This window comes from Rhagoletis pomonella, unplaced genomic scaffold (genome assembly GCF_013731165.1).
Source record: "Rhagoletis pomonella isolate Grant_MI unplaced genomic scaffold, Rhpom_1.0 Rhpom_scaffold_00013, whole genome shotgun sequence".
Lineage (NCBI taxonomy): Eukaryota > Metazoa > Arthropoda > Insecta > Diptera > Tephritidae > Rhagoletis > Rhagoletis pomonella.
The window spans coordinates 14,051,171-14,072,514 of NW_023458567.1; the positions used below are offsets into that span (position 1 = coordinate 14,051,171).

General features: G+C 35.8%; 3 protein-coding genes across 6 annotated transcripts in view; 1 reads left to right on the plus strand and 2 right to left on the minus strand.

Annotated features, from left to right (window-relative positions):
- LOC118748841 (putative GPI-anchor transamidase) overlaps nt 1-639 on the minus strand; it is a 2,051-nt gene extending 1,412 nt beyond the window's left edge. For 2 of the 4 annotated variants that reach the window (XR_004994102.1, XM_036483540.1), the window contains exons 1-2: nt 480-639; nt 37-407 (exon numbers count right to left, since the gene is read on the minus strand). Coding sequence is in view for 3 of the 4 variants with exons in the window: in XM_036483540.1 (XP_036339433.1) it covers nt 37-407; nt 480-554 (446 nt within the window). In the remaining variant the exon portion in view is untranslated. Of the gene's footprint in view, nt 1-9; nt 408-479 lie in introns of all 4 variants that reach the window. The other 2 variants (XM_036483541.1, XM_036483542.1) reach the window with 2 other exon arrangements.
- Nucleotides 640-3,250: 2,611 nt separating this feature from the next.
- On the minus strand, nt 3,251-4,062 carry LOC118748233. The gene is made up of 3 exons (XM_036482607.1): nt 3,894-4,062; nt 3,707-3,830; nt 3,251-3,562 (listed from the first exon to the last, which is right to left on the minus strand). The coding sequence occupies exons 1-3, from the start codon at nt 3,994-3,996 to the stop codon at nt 3,352-3,354; spliced, it is 438 nt and encodes a 145-aa protein (XP_036338500.1). The 5' UTR covers nt 3,997-4,062; the 3' UTR covers nt 3,251-3,351.
- Nucleotides 4,063-10,802: 6,740 nt separating this feature from the next.
- Nucleotides 10,803-12,089, plus strand: LOC118748234 (the record flags this gene model as incomplete). The annotated part of the gene is given in 3 exon segments (XM_036482608.1): nt 10,803-11,378; nt 11,442-11,565; nt 11,867-12,089. Coding segments are annotated over 3 exon segments (456 nt in total). The 5' UTR covers nt 10,803-11,254.
- Between the last annotated feature and the right edge of the window lie 9,255 nt (nt 12,090-21,344).

The following is a 21,344-nucleotide window of genomic DNA, read 5'->3' on the forward strand; positions in this document are numbered from 1 at the left end:
TAAATGAGCACATTACTGCCAGCATCGGTTAGCAATTTTTTCGAACGTGCTGTACCATTTTGTGTCCGACCTGTCAGCAGACGCACGAAATTTTCCACAGTCACTTCATAGCCGCGATAATCTACTTCCACATCATCACCATAAACATTAATATGCTGCTTGGCATTATTATAGACCTGTCCGGGGCGAGGATTTCGCGGATTACAAGCCATATCATCAGCCAGCATGAGTATAATCTGTGAATCAGGTATGCCTAGCCGCTTCACTGAACGATAGATGCTCAACACATTGGCCACATGACGATAGTTGAACCAAAACCGCGAGGCATCCACAAGCACAGCCCAGTTGTTGGTGTGCGTTGAACGTTGCACAGATTCTACATACTTCTCGGGTAGCTGGTTGTTGGTCTGCCAGTCGTAGAACGTTCGCAGGTTTATTATTAAGGAATTGCGATGCAGTGCATCGTGTTATACACTTACCTCCTGGCTAGTGATTTGTGTTAATAAACAACAAATAGAGCAGGCAAGTAGCAGTGCCTGTTTCAATTTATTCATTTTAAAAACAACTATGCTGAAGAAACAAACAAATTTTGATTTTTTTTGACAGCACAACCACAGCCGGTTTTCGAACAGCTGTTTGTTTTTTGTCCGTCAACCACAAGCAAATTGGAAATGAAACAAAAACAACCTAACACAGAGTGACATCGAGCATCAAGTGCATAGTACGCAGGGTGCACCTGATGACTAGTTTTAGTGTCATTCCGTTATTTCGAAAAAAATTTTTATGATGCATTTCCGAACGTTCTTTTTTGCAGTTTGCTTTTAATAAGGATTTAAATTTTTAATTTTTCAAATTATTTCGAATTTTGAGTACACAGTTTTATTTAGAGCTCATTAAATTTCAATATGATTTAGTGAAAGCTTCAAGAAGCTACACTGCCTATTCAGGGGAAAAATTGAATAATCTTAAAAGTGTATGTATGTATGTACTTTTAACCATCTCAGTGAAATGGTTAAGTACTGTCATTTTTATATGGCGAAACAACGGGATAACCACTCAACAGCCATAACTACGCGATTAAGCTGCAGTGGAGACATAGTATTACCGATATTGTTTCCGATACTCATTTTATTTTCGATTTATCTTTTCTGCATGGCAGTTTAAATCGTCACCAATTAAGTCCGGGATATTTTTATTGATAGATATTTCAATAAATTTTACCAATAATTGGTTTTTCGATATCTTTATATATTTCTAAGATCACGTAATCGATACACCTATTTATGGACTCTCTATCGATATTTTATATAAATTTCAAACAATTACAAAACATCTTATCAATTTTTATTGCAACACATCATATCACAACACACCTCATCAAATCGCATCATATCAGCGAATTTGTAAGAAAGTCCAAGAATATATGGAAAAAAAGTCGAAGGCCTCAGTAGACAGTACTTAATAATTTTTAATTAGTTATAATATTTTCTTCAGTGTATTATAGTTAGTTTCATAAATAAATAATATGAAAAAAACTGCACATTTTTGATATGCATACTCTCTATATTTGTGCCTAAATACATGTATATGAAGATTTATGTCCGTAGGCTAACGATAACCCGTGCTGACTTTTAGTTCAAATTTTAATTAATAACTTCAATTAGAGCTACCAAATCGTCCATGAAAACTTTGGAAATGCGAAAAATTCGATATGTTTCCCACATTTATCGCATTTCTAGTAAATCTGCATCTTTAAATTTTCTCCCAAAGATATCGAAAAAATTAATTAATCGAAAAAGTAAAGTGGCTTTGTAAGAGTTCAAAACGATATACTTATAGAATAATTTGTGTATGTCCTGAAAATTTGTAGAACATATTTTTTAATTGGTATGATGAACATTAAATGATTAAATTCAACTTTTATAACAAATTCTTTTCCTTCTTTTAACAAAAACTTCCTTTCATAATATTAAATAAACATACTTAAGTGTTTTAGCGTTAGACATATCCTCTCGGGTTAATTAAGCAAAATTTTAAAAATGTCCTTTGAAAACTTTATCCTTTAATGTCCTTAAAGTCAAAAATCCTGACTGCCTGTTAAAAAACCAAAAAACGCAGATTGAGTAAATATTATGTCCTAATACTTTAAGGATTATAGTAATACCTTCTTATATAGCAGTAAAATGAGTAAATTAACAAAGCACGCTGCAAGTCGGCCCGGGTTGCCGTGGTCCGAATTCCATAATATCTTATTCACTTTATCCACGTCACTTAACGCATTATCACAACGAAATAAATCGTGCTTGCTAAGAATTCTAAAATGTATCAACTGTCATCACATCACAACACATCTCATGAAAACATCGCGTAGTCACAATCAAATCCTTCATGTCAAATCAAAGTTAAATCGCTCATTTGCTGCAAGACTGTATTAATCCAAAAAATCAAGAAAAACGGCTCAAATGTTTAAAGTGGTCTTATAAATCATACGAATTTTCAATTCATAATATCAAATGACATGTACGGATATCGCATCACATCATATTAAAATTCAATCACATCATATCACAAAACATCACATCAACTCTTTCTACAGCACATCACATGAACGAAAGACACAAGATCACGTAAGAACAAGAGAGTGAAAAAAGTCGATTTTTTTAGCGGGTTCTACGCCATCTTGTTTCACTGGAAAACGAGCGAAAAGTAAACAAAGCAAAGAAAACAACGAAAACCAAAATTAGCCAAAACCTAAAACGCACAATTTAGGTAAAATGATGCAACAAAATGCTTTAAAATGTGTTGTCATATTGAATTAACTCTTCTTTATTTGAATAAAAGTGTAAAATAGTGGTGCTTGTGATGTAAACAAACGCTCAGCTGACGAACCCGCTTTCGCAAACTTTTTTCTCAAAACCAGTTACAAATACAACGTCGCGTTCTTACGTGATCTTGTATTTTTGGTTCATAAGCACATCAGATCACATCACACCACATCAAAATGCATCATAATCAGCGAATTTGTTAGAAAGTTCTTGAACTCAAATCACGTCATCTATAATCGCATATTTAGCTTATCTTAGAAATCATTTCTAACTCATTGCGAGACATCACATCTAAAGTGACAATTGAAAGCATATCATATAAAATTACACTTACTAATTACTCACCACAGTGGTTTCGCCTTCGCTTGGTAGGTACATAAATATAAATAATAAACATGAGCAACTTTTTTAACACATACATTTGTACCTCATATATATTTACTTAAATTTAAGTTATTATGTTAGTTTAGTCAGTTTTAGTTTTAAACATTCATAGAAGGAAAAAAAACTTGAAATTGTTTCCACTTTACTGCTTTTCCGCTCCCGCTACAGCTTGAGTTGCAGCATGCTTCAGATTCGGCGAAAACATTTCCCAAATATGTTGCTGATAGCTTTGCGTCTCATTATTCAAACCACCAACACAGTTCAAATAGCGCGCACAACATTCCGGAAAGGCTGCTTGCTCATCAACATAATCGCCCCATTCGCAGCCATCTGGAGCACCAGTAGAGCCACAACTAAAAGTCAATTTTTAAAGAGAGATTATTATCAGATTCTATATACATAAGTAAATACAAAAATATTTCATCAAACAAAAAACTGCATTAACATACACTTCTTTAAATATTTCACGCCCTCAAAAAAATCTCCTCAACACTCACCCAGTGATCGTTACATCGCCTGCTTCATTGTGGCAGTCTATTTCCGCACAGCTATCTGGTGACTTCACCTTCTCACCGGGCGCAATGATCAGCGTTTCGGTGATGGTACATTTACCTGGATTCGCTGTGCATCAACAAAATATTCAATTAAACGTTAATTATCAAAGAAAACAGTATCTACGCTCACCGTCATTGTGATAGTTGCCTACTGCCTGCCATGACGCCACCTGCCCAACGCCAAGGCAGAGTAACGTTGCCAACAGCGGCAACACTAGCAAGCGCCAACACATTTAGGTGTGTATAGTGCGCCTCCACTGAGGCACATAAAGTGACTAAACTTGGCCAAAAAACGAGTGTGCCTTACAAAGCCAAATGCGGTTGCTCTCAGTCGAATTTATTGAATTGATTTGCGGCAATAAATATGCGTTAGTGGTTTTGTAGAGTTGCCAAGGCAATGAAAATAAGACCTCGGAAATGCCTTTTTTATAAATATATTAAATGGTTTTTACAAATTGCATTATATAGTCTATATTATTTATTTACGTGAGAATAAAAGCTCGCTCTAATCGTCCCTGCACTGCATAAACACAATTAAGTTTGTGGGACAGATATTTAATAATACTAAATAATACTTCTTAAAAATGCGTCCAAACTACTTCATCGCAAAAAAAACATAATAGCCATCAACAATAAGCTTTAAGCCCAAGTTCACTCCCACATTTTTCACCAACCGGACAAAGGAAATAGCTTCGACCTCAACGCGGAAGTCGATTGAATCAAAATGGCGACTGGGATCCATCCAAAGATAGTGGCTGTCAAGTGCTATGGGATTCCTTGCTTATCCGCGTACACTCCAGCGGTATTCAAAGGATCGAAAAAGGTTCTCGAATCGCTCACCGCCACACCGCGTAAGAGGAAAGCTCAGTCACCCAGAAGAATAAATAGGTCCACACCTTTACGATCCGCTAAGTGACGAGACGGCACTGTGATACTGTCATCCTTGGCCGGCCGCGATCCATTAACATGACCTAGCTTTAAGATCCAGCTGGTGCAGGCGATTCAATTCTTAAGGAGCCAGGCTAGACGCTGATATAGCTGACACTTGTTCAGCATACGAGAATCGTCCGCAGTGCTTTCTGAGCTTACGGTTGGAGGAGTCAAGTATGTAAATAAGACACTCAACTATTTCGGTAGAAAAATGCTATAACAACAACAAACGCTACAAAAATTCTCCTCCCGCTGGGAAGATCCATTACTCTGACAGAAGACTTGATTATAGATCTTGGGTAAAATAATAATAATAATAGATTGGCGTTAACACATAGGTTAATGTTTGGCCGAGCTCTCCTCTAATACAGTTTTACCCCGACTCCGAATGGCGATTGTATTTTTATGAGACTCATGACTTTCAATGAATTAATTGTTGTTCTCATGAGAGAAAAGGAGCTAATGATCAATGAGAACAGGTATATGAACCAAAGCGTTGGTTTTGTCAATGTTGTTTTGGCTCAAACCGTGCCATTTTATCCCTATTTTATTTCAAATGCCACTTAATTTTTCAATTCGGCACAGAGTGCCAAAATGGCATTTTTGAAAAAAAAATACATTTTAATAAATTTTTGTGAAAACCTTTTCGTGTACTTCTTTTTTCAACTGAAACGTTCTAATTTCTAAAGGGTATTCAACTGGCTTATCTTTTTTTATCATTGTACTTTTATTTTGAACCAAATTTTGTTCCTATTTTATTCCTAAGTAGGAAGGATTAAAAAGAATTACACCTTTTCTGACACTTTTATTTTTCTATTTGGCACATTTTGGCACTTTTTTATCCTCAATATGGCACCTCATAGCTAGGGATAGTTGGCAGCCCTGGTGGGGGGTTAGCATCACAGAAGGTACATGTACGCTAGGAATGTTAATCCCGGCATCCCGGGGTTTCGGCCTTTTTAGCTCCCAAAAATCCCGGGATTCTTGGCAAATAATCTCAGGATTCTCGGGATTTGTAATTTGCACTGATGGTAATAACTTTTCTTGACCAGCATTGGCTATATTTCTTTTTTATACCCGAGCGCACTTGTGCACAAGGGTATTATAACTTTGTTCACATAACGGTTGTTTGTAACAGGCGAAAGGAATCGAGATAGATATAGCCAAATGTATACATAAATGATTAGAATGAAAAGAGAAATCGATTAAGCGGTGAATGTCTGTCCGTCTGAGATATCTTAACGAAACTTTGTACGTGCACTTCTTTCGGGCGTAGGACGGATGGTATTGAAAATGAGCAAAATTGGACAATAACCACGCCTACCTCCCATATAACGGTAATTCTCAGAAATACGAAAACTGCGATATTATAGTAACTAAATACTGAAGATTATTCACTCAAAATTGATATTTAAAATTATCTTTAGAAGAAAAATAAGAATATTATAAATTTTTGAAAAATGGGCGTAGCCACGCCCACTTATGGTTACATGTGTACATCTTGGTAACTGCTGCACCAATTTCTTCCAAACTTAGCACAGTTGTTGGCCTAGGTACAGCATACCAAATGCACAATAACCACGCCAAGAAATACGTTTATGATAACATTTTGGAAAATGGGCGTGGCACCGTCCACTTATCTCGGTAGCCCCTCTACCAATTTGTACCATACTTGGTATGGTTATTGTGCTTGCCACATAAAAGCAAAACGTTGAAAATTGTTGAAATCGGACTGAAATTATGGCCGCTTTTCATATAACGTTAAATTTCAGAAAGGCTTGAAACTTCAATATTTCGAAATTTAAGGACGCTAATTTCGGAAAGGGGAAAAACATATATTTAATACTTGCGCCGGGTATTTAATGTTCGGCTCCGCCCGAACTTAGACTTTCTTACTTGTTTATTTAATAATTAATATTTTTTTATAAATGTCTAGCTCACTATATATATAACACCGTGTGATAGTAAATTTTACACACAAATATCAATGTATTCGCGAAACCATGGGCCAAATATATATAGTAAAATTGCGGATTTAGTTTTTCACTCTGACGTCAGTAATTCAAAAATTATTTAAAAAATTCAGTGAACTGTGCTTAGAGAAGAAGTATGGGTATCAAACTAAAGAGGAAATCGTGTAGAATTTAAACAGATTAAAGTTTTTGGAGCGGAGGGACTGGTAAGTATTGAAAATGTCCTTTTAAAATTTTATCCTTGAAATTTCGCAATATTTGTTTTTGAAAAACTTATATGTTTTGAAAGACTTATGTAACCTCAATAACATCCCCGAATTTCGTCCTTCTAACTTTATCAGCTTAAAAAAATACCTATTCGTCCTTGTGAATCCAAAAAAAATTTATTTTTTGAAATTCCAGAGAAGTTTCCTCTTACATTTGGTACCCATATTTTTATTCTACATTGCATTGAATTTTTTAAATAATTTTTGGAGTTAATCATATCTTTGAAATTACAAAGTCCTTCAAAATAAATCCTGCGGTCAGAGAGAAAAAATAAAAACTCTACTTTAAATAAAAAAGTAGGTTTCAAACCGATTTATTTATTATTTATTTTATGGTAGGACAGCTTCTTAAACAATAAAGAAGCAATTCTTTCGATTTAAGTTGTTGGAAAGTAAAGAGTGTCTAAATCCCGGGACTAATACCGGGATTGTGATAACGACATCCCGAAAATACCGGGATCGGAAAAAGATGAAAAATTAACATCCCTAATGTATGCATATGCATGTACATATGAATGTGTACAAATGATTGGTATGCATATGTATACATACGTGCATACATTAAAATGCAAAGGGATTTCCCGAATAGAACTATGTAAATATTTACTTATAAGCTTATATTTTATAGTATTTCTCCATAAATATCATCTCTTGCAGTCACGAGCGGTATAAAAATACATATTTCATTCCTCTAAATTGTTAAAAGCTTTATGGAGCCAATGAAAATATCAGGTAACAGATGCCCAAAGTACACTTGGTGTATATAGGAGGCATTTCTACACGATCTTTAGTCGTCTATGGCGCAGGGCGAGAGCAGCAAAAATGCCATATAAAACAAAAGCAAATGACACTAGAACCAAAGGAATCTAGCGGTGAAGAGCTGGTGGCCGAAGATTGGAATCTGTGGATAATCTACACTTACAAGATAAGCCTACTTAAAATTTTATGTATTGTTCTGCCGTTGAAATTGGCGAATGAATATTTTTTCATTTGGTACTGGTTTTAAGAGTTTTCGAGTGAACTATACGTCACAAGATCTATCGCTCGGTTCGTGTAGGTGATGGATTTCGAAGAACTGCAAAAGCTTTTTAATAACATAGATATATGTGTTTTAACATGTCGTATGTATGGATGACTCTACCGATAATAAGAACCATACATAGCTCTCTATGGCACAGAACTCGACATTGTTTGAAATGAGATATTTGAGCATAGAGCAGGCAACCAATCGATAAAAAAATTGCGCCAGAGAAAATTGTGGAAAAGCAAAAGTGGTAGATATCATCTCGGAATATGGAATCAAAAGCAACTTCAAAATTTCCCTCCATAACTATTTCCCTTCTAGTGGATGAACCATATAAATATTTAAGTTTTTATCTAGTCCATAATTATTAGTTTGTACATATTATTTACTGAGATCTAATAGCATATTTTGTTTTATTTCCTGCATTAATATTAATATTACCTCTAAATCTGTTTAGTTACATATATTGCTGTTGTACTTCAAAAGACTAAGTCTTCTTGTACTAATTTTAAATAAAGAATAAAAAATGAACGAATGGAATCCGTCAGGCTAAGGAATAAAGCAAGCTGTGATAATGCATATATCAAGAAATACTCGCAGCTGCGCCTTATAATTTGCTACACAGACGGTTCAAAAACGCCCGAGGAAATCGGAACGGTAATCTCAGCTGACATATGTGGACTCCCAAGTATATTCCTAGCATAGGCGGGTAGTCTCCAAGCCCTTCTTTGCAGCACGATCACACACCATCAGACAGAAGCTTAGGAGAGAAAAGAGAACAACTAGAGAACAGCGCTGGAATCAAATCATTGAGCTGCGACAGACATTGAAGCTATTGGGAGAATACAATAGGAAAATATATAACAAGCTTATTAACCTGTCAAAGGACAAATTAGCTACATACATGCACTTTTGATCTTGTCCAACAATTTATGCCGTTTCTGAGACAATGCAGCTGAAACTCATGAGCACACACAAGATAAGAAGACGAGAGAAATACCTCGTGACACTAAGTCCGCAGCCAAATCACATACACTCGATGCAGCCAAATAACTCATTGGACTCCTTAAGGCTGTTAGGACTGAGCGAGGTGTTGTAAGGAGTAAGAGGGCTCCTGATCGGAGTACATACCTCAATAAATATCTATGATAAAGCTTTCATAAAAGTGATTCTAGGATGCACTCGGCTTCTTTCTGTTTTCACCCTAACAGGGCAATTCTGGCTAAGATAGTAAAAAGTCTTTCGTACTTAGGACAAATGAAAAATTGATGGCAAGATACATAGCCCGAAAAACTTTTTATATTCTAGTACCAAAGCTTTAGAAAAAAAGCTCTATCATAATTATTAGATTTTATTGACTTAAAAAGAAAATATGTATGTATTTGCATATTTTTTAATTTCATTAAATTTATAAAAACGTATTTAATTTAAAAAAATTTTTTTTTTTAAATATTTTTTTATTTTTTTCCGGTATAATTTCATTTTTGGTCTTAAATTATATACTTTAAAGGGCTGTTCCCAGGTCTTAAGAAAATCGAGAAATTCATTTAAAATGACGGGCAAGAAATGGAAAGAAATTTTCTTTTATCAAAAGTTCTTAAATCAGTTAGCAGCTCTCAAGAAAAAAAAATGTTCGTATATTTATTTCTTCAAAAAAAAAATTACAGTAAGAGTTTTTCGAGCAACAGAAATAATGAAAAATATTTGTTATGATCTTATTTAATTTTCTTAATATGTAATTTTACTTATTTTTTTAATATAATTTTCTTTAATTTATTTTATACTTATTTAAAAGTAAAAAGCGTTTTTTAATTTCAGTTAATTTTAAAGTATATACTATTTTCTTCTTGTTATTTTTAATCCTCTAATTTAATTGCAAAAATGCGAACAGCATAACGCTAATACCTCCTGGTTAGAAGATCTTTCAATTAGTCAGAAGAGTGCTTTCAAGATGGCACAATTGAAAAACGTTTTACGAAAGACTTTTGACTTTAGAAAGACTGTGGTGAGATGAAAGATAGTTGCCAGAATTGCGTTTTTAATCGTAATGTCAATCTGTAACGTCTGCTGGCACGTTTTCTCTACCAACTACATATTTGTAGTTATTTATGGTCATTTTTTTTAAGTTTTTTTTTTTTAATACTGTATTCGAGTAGTAAATATTTTGAATAAAATTAAAATCTAATTGATCGTGTGCATCGGTAAACCCTTTATTTTTCTTTTTAAATTAATTATTCATTTCAATAAAATCAAAAGTTGTACTCTGCCAACAAATTATTCGCTTTGTAATAGAAATACATACATATGTATGTACTTTACGGTGGCCCTTAAATATAGGAAGCAAATTTTTACATCATATTTCCTAAGCCTCAACCCCTACGTCAATGCTACTATAGTTGAAGATATCACATATATATTTTGGTCCTGATTGGAGTCGTTTAAGGCGTGTCGCAGAGGCATCAAAGGCCAGCAGCCTCTATGGAAACTCAAAAAATTAAAAATATTTTTTTTCCATTTAACACCCAAAATCGATATAACTAAAGTCGAAGATATCACATGGAAATTGTGGTCCCGATTGCAGTCGGTTAACAAGTTTACATAGGGTAATCTAAAGTTTGACCCCTGCGCGACATGCCTTAACCGACTCCAATCAGGACCAAAATTTATATGCGGTATCTGCGACTATAGCAGGATCGACGTAGGGGTTGAGGCCTAGGAAATATGATGTAAAAATTTGATTCCTACATTTAAGGACCACCCTAATGTGCATACATATGTACATAAGTACACAAGTAAACAAATCAAAACAAAAAAGAACATAAATATTTTTTTCTAAACGACTATAAATAACATGCGCCCACATCCAACACGCTCAGATCGCTCTCTTCTGCACACGAGAGCAAATGCGCTTAACGCGATCAGCATTCAGTCAGCTTGTTTAATATTCATTCCAAAGTCATATGCAATGTGCACTGCTCACCATCATGATTATTCAACAAGCTCGCCCACTGCAGTTTACAGCTGATGCTGACGCTTCAGTTCAATTTCTACTTTCGCTCAATAGTAGGTACTTTCAAACATATTTTTTACTTTCGCTGGATTTGCTCATCACACGAATCTATAGCAAGATCTTAAAGGCGTACACAAAGCTCCAAATAAACATACATACATACAAAAACATATGTATGTAAATGCAGGCGCTTTGCCTTTTAAATAGGCGACAGTTTTGTGCGCCAATTTAGTTGCTACGTTCACTTGGAAAATAACGCACCACACGAAAGGTAGAATTTTTCTAATAATGCAGCTGCATTTCGGGAAATTTTGGTTATTGACAGCGCTGCTCTGTCTTAGCGGCATCGGTTTGGGCAATCGTCTAATGCTGGCGGATGCTTGGGTAGCGCGTGGCAATTATCATAATGATGGTGAGTGGTTGGAAATATTTGTATTTCTATATAATTTTGAATTCTTTTTCACTTTACCGCCAGCGCATCCCGGCAAGTGTGCCATCACCGAAACATTGATCATCTCGCCTGGCGAGTCTGTGAAATCTCCATCTCAATGCGCTCAGATTCATTGCGGCAATGCAGAGGGAGATGCGCGTATTGTTGGGTGAGTTTATTATGTTTCGATTTTTATTTTTTCGAGTGAAGCACGGCAATGTTAAAAGTGTTGATTCTTTAAATTAAACTACGTTTACCGGTACTTTAAGCATACAAGAACTTGGACCATAGGAAAAATCGGGACACTTATACGTCCTGAATCTTAAAAAATATTCAGCGGGACAATTTTCTCAAAATCAGTACTGTCCCGCCAAAATCGGTACGAATGGTACCGTGTATATATGTTGATAATATCCTTTTGTATTTTATGTTTCATTCATTCATATTGATACATTTTCTTATATTTCCAGTTGTGGCTCAGTTGGTGCGCCAGATGGCTGTAAGTGGGGCGATTATGTTGACAAAAATGCACCCTTCCAGCAATGTTGTGCTCGGCATCTGATCTGCGATGGTGGTTTGAACAATGAGACGCAGCGTCTTCAAGAGCATATTTGGGGAATGTTCGCTCCGAAACTGAAGAATGTAGGAATTCAGGGTGCCGCAGAAACGAAGGAGTAAATAGAGATGGAATTTTCGGAGTCAGGAGGACACCAATGGTAAAATCTACAGAACTAAAAAAACACAGTTGTTACGCTCATTTAGTTCTTAGTTTTTGTTATGAAAATTGTGATATTTTGTTGTTTTTGGTGCTAAAATATAGTCTGCTTATAACATAATTCTAAATTAATATTAGAAATAATTATTTGTAATAAAATATGGTTGCTTTTTGTCTAATACTAGAACAGGTATCGAACTCAATTTGTCGATGCTGGGGTTTCTCTTAGTTTGCGGCTATGTAGGTACAATAAGATGCCATGAGCTCTCTGGTTGTATGTTTATTCATTAGGAAGGTCCATAAATACAAAGGAAAATTAACTCTTTTGATTTTTCCTGCTGCTACCCCCAGAACTGAAGAATATCAAAGATAAGGAGCGCGGTGTCCATTCGAACGACATGACCAAGCCAGCGGAGCCGCTGTATTTCAATTCGCTGCACTAAGTCCATGTCGTTGTAAAGCTCATACAGCTCATCATTCCATCGTCTGCAGTACTCGCTGTCGCCAACGCGTAAAGGCCCGTAAATCTTCTGCAAAATCCTTCTCTCGAATACTACAATAGCCGCCTCATCGGATGTTGTCATTGTCCATGCATCTGCGCCATATACCAGCACGGGCATAATGAGTGACTTATAGAGTGTGATTCTTGTACGACGAGACAGGACTTTACTCCTGAATTGCCTACTCAATCCAAAGTAGCACTTGTTGGCAAGAGTCATTATGCGTTGGATTTCCATGCTGACATTATAAACGCTGTTAATGCAGGCGCGAATGTGCTGACTATTTGTTTGATGACAGGAGACCAGACCCATTTGATTTGCTTCCTTATTCAACTTGGAAAAGGCAGAACAGACTGCGCGGTTTTTGTTACCGATGATGACGAGGTCATGTCCATAAGCCAGCAATTTCACGCTCTTACAGTAAATTGGTGCTGAGCGGTTCAGTTCTGCAGCTCTTATTATCTTCTCCAACATCAGATTAAAGAAGTCCCATGAAAGGGAGTCGCCATGTCTGAAACCTCGTTTGGTGGCGAACGGCTCGGAGAGGTCTTTTCCAATTCTGACGGAGTGGTGGTGTTACTCAACGTCACTTTACATAGCCGTATCAGTTTGGCGGAGATGCCAAATTCCGACATAGCGGCGTATAGGCAACTCCTTCTAGTGGCGTTGAAAGCAGCTTTAAAGTCGAAAAATAAGTGGTGAGTGTCGGCCCTTTTCTCGCGGGTCTTTTCCAAGATTTTGCGTATTGTGAATACCTGATCTATAGTGGATTTTCCAAGGCTAAAGCCACACTGATAGGCCCAATGAGTTCGTTGATGGTGGGATTAAGTCTTTCACATAATACGCTCGGTAATGCCTTGTAACCTATGCATAGAAGGGTGATGCCGCGGTAGTTGGCGCGAATATGGCGAGGTCTCCTTTCTTGTGGATTGGGCAGAGCATACTTAAATTCCAGTCGTCGGGCATGCGTTCATCTGACCATATTCTGCATAAGAGTTGATGCATGAACCTTATCAACTCCTCGTCGCCGTACTTGAATACCTCAGCTGGCACGCTGTCAGCTCCAGCAGCTTTGTTGTTTTTCAGCTGCGTTATTGCCATTCGTATCTCGTCATAGTCAGGTAATTCTACGAAAAAATTTATTTAACCCATGTAAAATGCATGAGAAACTTCAAGCCCCGGCGGCACGGTAAATATTAACCAATTTCGAAGCAAAAAAATACGTGTCTCCTTATTTCTGATATTCTTCAAATCTGGGGGTAGTTGGAGGGAAAAAATTTGGACCACCCTAATATACAACATATATACATACGTGCATTTATGTAAGCAGCCAAGTTTGAGCGCTCCAAATGAAATAACTTATGCATATATGAGGCTGCAACAATAGCCCTGTGACTTTCTTCTTCGTTTCAATTGCAATACTGCCGTCTTTTGTGGTCTGTCCACTTTCATTTCTGTCTCCGAATCCATATGAAATTCCTCACAATCTCCAGACTTTGGTCGGAGTCTACTATGTCACCACAACACCTCGCTGGCATACTAAAACCTGGATCTTATTAAACTTGAAGACCCAGATCTTCCGCCCCTTTAGAAGAACGATGCGCTAAAAGACTTGTATCGTCAGCGTAGTGGAAATGTTTCAGGTAACTAAAAATAGACCACCGAAGTGAGAGATGAGAGGTGCAACTTTGTCGAACCCCGCTGTAAATTTCGAAGGTCTCAGATATCTACCTCCATCGTAAGCACTCTTTGCGAACACTATCGAAAGCCAATTCGAAACCGGTACACATCAAATGCAGATCAGCTCTGAATTCGGTACACTGCTCGATAATGATGCTCACTGCGCGAAAGTCGAGTTACTAATAGCAGTATATAGATGTTGTCCTAAGCGTTTCAAGATTACCTTTTCAATTACCTGTTTCACCGCAGACAAACCGTGGATACCACGTAAGTCAAGTCATCCCACTTGGCATTTTGATAATAATGCCAACAGTCCACTCATCTGGGAAGCACTATGCCAGGCAATTCTACGTTTGAGCAAACTTTGAAAAACTCCGCTCGTATTTCATGGGACTCCGCTGCTTTTTTGTTAGAAGCGATTTGATAGCAGTAGTAAGTTCGGAATCAGTGGGAGAATCTGGCTTCCTTGAGAAAATTTCGAAACGTCGGCAAATAAAATGTGGTTTTGAATTGACGAAAAGTGGTTGTTACATCTGGCAAGCTGCTCCTCTTCCGTGCGCATAAGTAGGCCATCTACTCTCCCCAGAGGGTCCTCGATTGCCAAGTTTTTGTTAAACACTTGCTTAGAGATCTTTCAAATATACGGCCCCAATTTCACCGCGATAAGCAGCATTTTCCTGTCTTCTAGTGGCTTCAAATCGGTTTATTTCACCATTTAGTTACCTTCGGATCTCCACTAATTCCAGATACTCGAAATATGGACGCCTGTTTGAACAGGGATTTCATTGTTTTAGCCAAATCGCTTTATATAGAGTCTATGGGAAATACGAGTTAGGTTGCCACATATCTCAATGTCTTATACTTCTTCGACTATACTCAAGTAGATCTAAGAGAACCAATTTCATTTTGACAATTGAATTTTCGTAACTTCGGTAATCCATATTCTCACTCCGAAACAAATAATATTTCATTTCATACTTTAATGGCATAGCTCAGTGAAATACAACTTAACGCATGCCTTCAAAACACAACAAAATCTTAATACTCGTAGTGATACAATAAATGATTTCGGTTTTAAACTTGCAACGCCTGCTGGCATTGATACCATCGTTACCCATAAATCATATTTACTTGTCTAGCAAAGGAAAATTTAAAAATTGTATGCTTGCAAGCTGCGAAGGATTAGCAGAAACTTATCTAGTATATATAGTACACCGAAAATTCGAACAACAAATCGAATAAGCTCAACAGATGAAGAATTGGAAAATTCACAAAATTCCACAAAATTCAATTTCCTTAACATATCAAGCGAGCAAGAAAAAGGGAAATCTACAAGTAACAATATGAAGAAGGAAAAACACAACAAAAATAATAATTGACAAGAAGCAAACAACAAATATTGCATATCACTTCCAAGCACAGATATGTATGGATGTATGTAGACACTGGTAGCATTGCCTACCATGAGGCGTGCGAACCTGTAGATGGCATCACGCAATCAGGCGGGCGATCAAATAAAACTGTGTATGGCTGCAAATGTGAAAATTGGCAATGAGAGAACGCAAGCTATTTCAATGTCAAGTGTAGAGTGGTAGAGGTTTTGGGTATCATTTGATGCATTTTCTTGGTTATGTTTTACTCTACCGCTGGCCGTGCTAACTTAGGATTTAAGACACAAAATAATAGTGAAATGTGGGAGTACTATTAATACGAGTTTTATAATTTATAAATGTGAAAGTTCGTGAGTGAGTGTGTAAGCGTGTGATTATATTGTTTTGCTCTTGCTCACCAAAACGGCTGGACGTATTGAAATGAAATTCAGCACTTGTACATGTTATAAGACATATGCCACATCTTACTGCCGGCTTTACTAGCAATTTAAGTGAGAAATTATTAAAAAAAAAAATTTTTTTTTAATTGCTTTCGTAAATCATGAAACGTTAAATTCACTTAATTAACTATTAAACAAAATATTACAACAACGTGCATGTCAAACGAAGGGGGTTAAAATTTTTATTGGAAAACATTTTTTAAGAGCGATGCAACCTGTTTGGAAATACAATCTCAATTTAAGTAATCAGTTTAACAAAACATTTTAATATGGGTATCAAACGAACTAGTTTTAAGAGAGCTTAATTTCGAAAATGTTTTTGAAAAGGGTTGCCACTGACTTAGAAATTCAAAATCGATTTAATAAACAAGTTGAATCAAATATTTTAATATGGTATCAACCGAGAAAGGTGCAAGAAAACTTAATTTCGAAAATATTTTTGAAGAGGGTTGCCATCTGTTTAGAAATTCTAAACCGATTCAATTAATACTTTAAACGAAATATTTTAATGTGGGTATCCAGTTAGAGGAAGTTTTGTTTCCAAATCGTTTTTTAGGAAGGTTACCACCTGTTTAAAAATTCAAAATCAATTTAATTAACATCCTAAATGAAATATTTTACTGTGGGTATCAAACGATAGAGTTTTGAAAAAAATTTTGTTTGGAAACATATTTTTAGTGGGTTGCCACCTGCACAAAAATAACAAGGTAATTGAAACCAAAATATGTACATAGTATGCAAAAGTCAATCGGAAAGAGTTTAAACAAATTTTTTTTCGATATCTAAATTTTTGAAGAGTGTTGTCACCTCTTTAGATATTCAGAATCAATTTAATTAAGGAGTGTAATGAAGCCGGGGTTGGCCCGAATGATTAATGAATAATAATAAAATAAATAATGACTTAAGACTAGCGACTTATGACTTATGGCGAACGACCAATGAGTAATAACGAATGACAAATAAGCAAATAGTACTGCTACCTAATGAGCAAGGACTTATGATCACAGACTTATGGCTAGCGTCTAATAAACAATAACTTATGGCTTGATACCCTCGACTTGTGTCAATTTACTATTGGCGAACAATTCGAAACAACTGGCTAACGACTTATGACTTAGAACTCTTAAATGTGGGACGCACAATCTGCTAGTCAAATAATTTTTAAGACCCATGCTTAGAAACTATTACTTATATATATAAACTAAAATATTATTATTACGAAAAGTTCACAGTTGAAGGCTTATGACTAACAAAAAAAATATAAGATTTTATTTCATTAGTAATGTGGCTCAGAACTGAGCTAACCTTAATTAGCTATGAGGAACCGTATTGGGTATAAAAATTTTAACATACAAAATTTCACGTGCAAAACAGTTGCCAATTTTTTAAGCTACGCGCGAAAAACTAGTTCCATATACATAGATATATGCTTAATTAAGAAAGAAATCAAACCATTGGCCAAGGGGAGAGATCTATCCCCCTAATCCATCCCTCTGACTACGCCACTGTATCAGAAGTGGGAGTGGGGTCAGTCCAAGTTCACCTATTCTCAATACCAACCTACCTTAGGAAACTAAAACTGGGCTAGTCCTTTTTATCAGACGGATGTTACACCCCCTTTACTCCATGCTTCAAGCCTGAAATTTAAATCTACTAACAATTGTCTTGACAGTAAGCAAACTTGGCGGCAAAGGTCGCAGGAGGGATCTTCTCTTCAGAGTTCCAACTATAAACATTTCCTCGGCATTCTGACTACTGTAGTGTATACCAAGGGAAGGTGCCAACTATCCAGGAGGCCCCTATTCACCTAGTGAAAAGACTTGAGGGAAAAGACAGGCCCTTATATTCTCTAACAGTCAAGCATCGCTGAAAGGTCTAAACTCATGCGAAGATAATATAAAGAATTTCACTGAACGCCGCAGATCTCTAAACGAGATGGCCTAGCATTGTAGAGCACAACTCATATGAGTGCCTGGACAACGAGGTATTGAGGATTACTGCAAAGCTGACCCATTTGGCGACGAAAGGTCCATCCCCATCTTTCCGAGGAAGGACATGGTAGGTATACCAATGTTAAACTAGATGTTAGGAAGCGGAGAACGAACGCTTGGGAGAATTCACGTTCTGTGAAACCTCCAAAGAGTGAGCGCCCCATACCACTGTCGCAGCTGCATATGCGAATAGGTAGGGGAAACTGTATAGCACCTTATCTGCCACAGCCCAGCACATAGCAAAAGACGGCTTCATACGCTCGGAAACCCAACTCTACAAAACCTTGCTTACAAAGTGTAGCAGATAATACAAAAGCAGATATCTTCGTGGTTGCTTTTCGAATGAACCTTTTCTTTTATTCTCCCTTTTCTCTTTACATTATGTCTGCTTATGTCTAGAACAGAGTTGCATATTTATGTTGCGATATAAGCTATGAAATAATATAATGCAGTGTATACACTAACTTGAGTGGTTACGTTATTACGGATATATTGCTACAATAGCGAAAATTAACATACAAACATTATCAAAGCTCATTTCGTTAGCAAAATGGGTTGATCCCGAGGGGAACTATGATTACATATGGCATCACAAAGAACCTAAGTGTAGAGGGAGTCACTAACCTATCGTGCACACGGGCGGGCAGACGAATAAACGGGCAAGCAGACAGGCATAGATCAATCGATTTATCTCTTCATTTTGAGCGTTTAGATATATACATACATATATTTATGTCTATATCTATCTCAACTCTTTTAAACTAATACACCGTTAACAAGTGCACTCGGTATAAAAAGCGATAGGAGAAGGGAAAATCAAATAAAGTAGAAAAACATCGAACAGCCTTAAACTCGTTTGCTACCTGCGGCGGCTATAAATGAAATGAAATCACGTGTCAGCTATGAAATTCAAAGCGGTCGAACATAGCATGGCACTCAATCCATTTGCTAATTCAACAACATCAATCAATTTCAGCTAGCCGGATTTGAATGTCCATGCGGCTTAGCTGTAAAATTTGGGACACATGCAAAGGGACTGGCCTCTTTTCTGTCACTTTTACCAATATAACCTCTAACTAATAAAGGCGTCAAAAAAGATGTGTATACACTGCAGCAAAGTTTGACTCTGTGTTTATAGCCAATATTAACTAGGCGAAGTTTGTAAATGATTACTTACTTAAGGTGTTCTTATACGATATATATTTGCATGTGTACATACCACTTTTTACATATCGAAATTCCAAAATATCGTGTAAAGGCAATTTAGATTTGTTTCTGTACAAAGCAGATGCACGTACATACGAAATTGAAATGTTTCTATTTTCATCTGACACACAGATAGAATCATCTGGGTTTAAATTATTTCGTTTTCAAAGAACGTATTTTTAAATAGTTATATAAAATCTGTGAATTTTACAGACATACGCAAGTACATATGTATTGAAAAAGTCACATTTACAGATGCAAATACATATCGTGTAAGAACACCTTTAGTAATAGCTTACTCGCAATTTGCACTGAAGTCGTTTTTTTCTTTTTATTTCTAGTTATTTATTAAATTTTCGTCACTTCGCATATCTTCACACACTTGCACTGCATCTTGCACAACTTTTACAAACGCCAGTAATTATTCGCTTGTCACAAAGGAAATAAATATGCACGACAAACTTATAATTGTGATGCACGTTGCTTAAGATCAAAGAGCAACAACACAGGGTACACAAAATAAAAGATTTTTACTATTGTCATAATTTTCTTTGTGTTCTTCATAACTCATAATTAAAAATGTATGCTCAGCACTCCTTTTTTGTGCAAACTATTTATGTATCACGAGTGCTAAGTTCTCAAAGCCTTTTTGCACATTTTTATTACTATTTTTTGTGTTAATTTTTTATAATCAGCTCACCTACTGTAAACTTCCTTTTTAAATCTAGTGACGAAAAAAATTTATGCAACATAAACGAAATGTTAAATTAAACGCAAACTAACGCAACTTACTATATAAAAAGCGTCGAATAGCATAACAAGCGCAAATGGCGTCAATTAAAATTAACGAAGTTGAAACAAAGCCGTGCATTCCAGTCAGCGTGGCGGCTTCGGTTTTGTGATGTAAAATCTAGCATATTTCAGTTACAAGCACTTTTTGTGCTACAGTTGGATTTGGTTTACTTTCTTTTGTAAGTTTTTGAATCTTATGTTTGGTTAGGGAAGATAAAAGTAATTACTTACGGTAGAATTCCGAATCGCGTTTGGAGGGATTGAAAGTGAACTGTAAGCATTTGAAATTTTATGATGAACCAAAATGAATCCAGCAGATGGCACAACGCCGATACCGGCTTATTCCACATCAACGCCAAACTTTCATATTTTATTTTACATAAACCGAAAAAGTTTATTTACGTAAATTTTGAAAATGTGGCCACTCTCTTATACAATGCTTTAAAGAGAATTTCGATTAGTTAAATATGCTTGCCTTAATTTAATATTTCAATTTGCTGGTTATCACATTCTGAATTTTGAAACAGGTGGCAACCCTCCAAAATATTAATAAAGTAATAAAGCCCTAGTAAGTGATTGACACCTGGGTATATGAAAAGGTTTGAACAAAGTTAACAATTAGTTTGATATTAACTTTTTGAGCAGGTGGTAACACTTTTTAAAAATATTTTTGAAATTAAGCTTGCTTAGGCCTTTCGTGTTTGATCTTCATACTAAGATATATTATTTAACTCGTTACTAAAATTAAATTGGAATTGCTAAACCGGTGGCAATCCCCTTCAAAAATATTTTTGAAATACAGTTTGCTTAAACCTCTCTAGTTTGACCACCGTAATAAAAAATCTTATTTAACTTGTTAAATAAATGAATTTTTAATTTCTAAACAGGTGGTAACCCTCTTCCAAAATATTTTCGAAATTAAGTTTACTCTTGTTTGTTACTCACATTAAAAAAATTCACTTAACTTCTTATTTAAATTGATTTTTAATTTCTAAACAGATGGCAACGCGCTTCAAAAATATTTAAGAAACAAAGCTTTATTGTACCTTTCTCGTTTGATACCCATATTAAAATATATATTTGATTTAACTTATTAATTAAATTGATTTTGAATTTCTTAACAGGTGGCAGCCCTCTTTAAAAATGTTCTAGGAACAAATCGTTTTTAAACTCCGTTTTTCACGTCTATATTGTTGTAATATTTTTTGCTTACATATTAATCAATCGATTTTA

Excerpts from the sequence above, each read along its gene's own strand:
- LOC118748233 (XM_036482607.1), bottom strand. The coding sequence starts at position 3,996 with ATGTGTTGGCGCTTGCTAGTGTTGCCGCTGTTGGCAACGTTACTCTGC. Across the intron at positions 3,831-3,893 it reads AGGCAACTATCACAATGACG|CGAATCCAGGTAAATGTACC; the intron begins GTGAGCGTAGAT and ends GTTGATGCACAG. Across the intron at positions 3,563-3,706 it reads GGCGATGTAACGATCACTGG|TTGTGGCTCTACTGGTGCTC; the intron begins GTGAGTGTTGAG and ends ATTGACTTTTAG.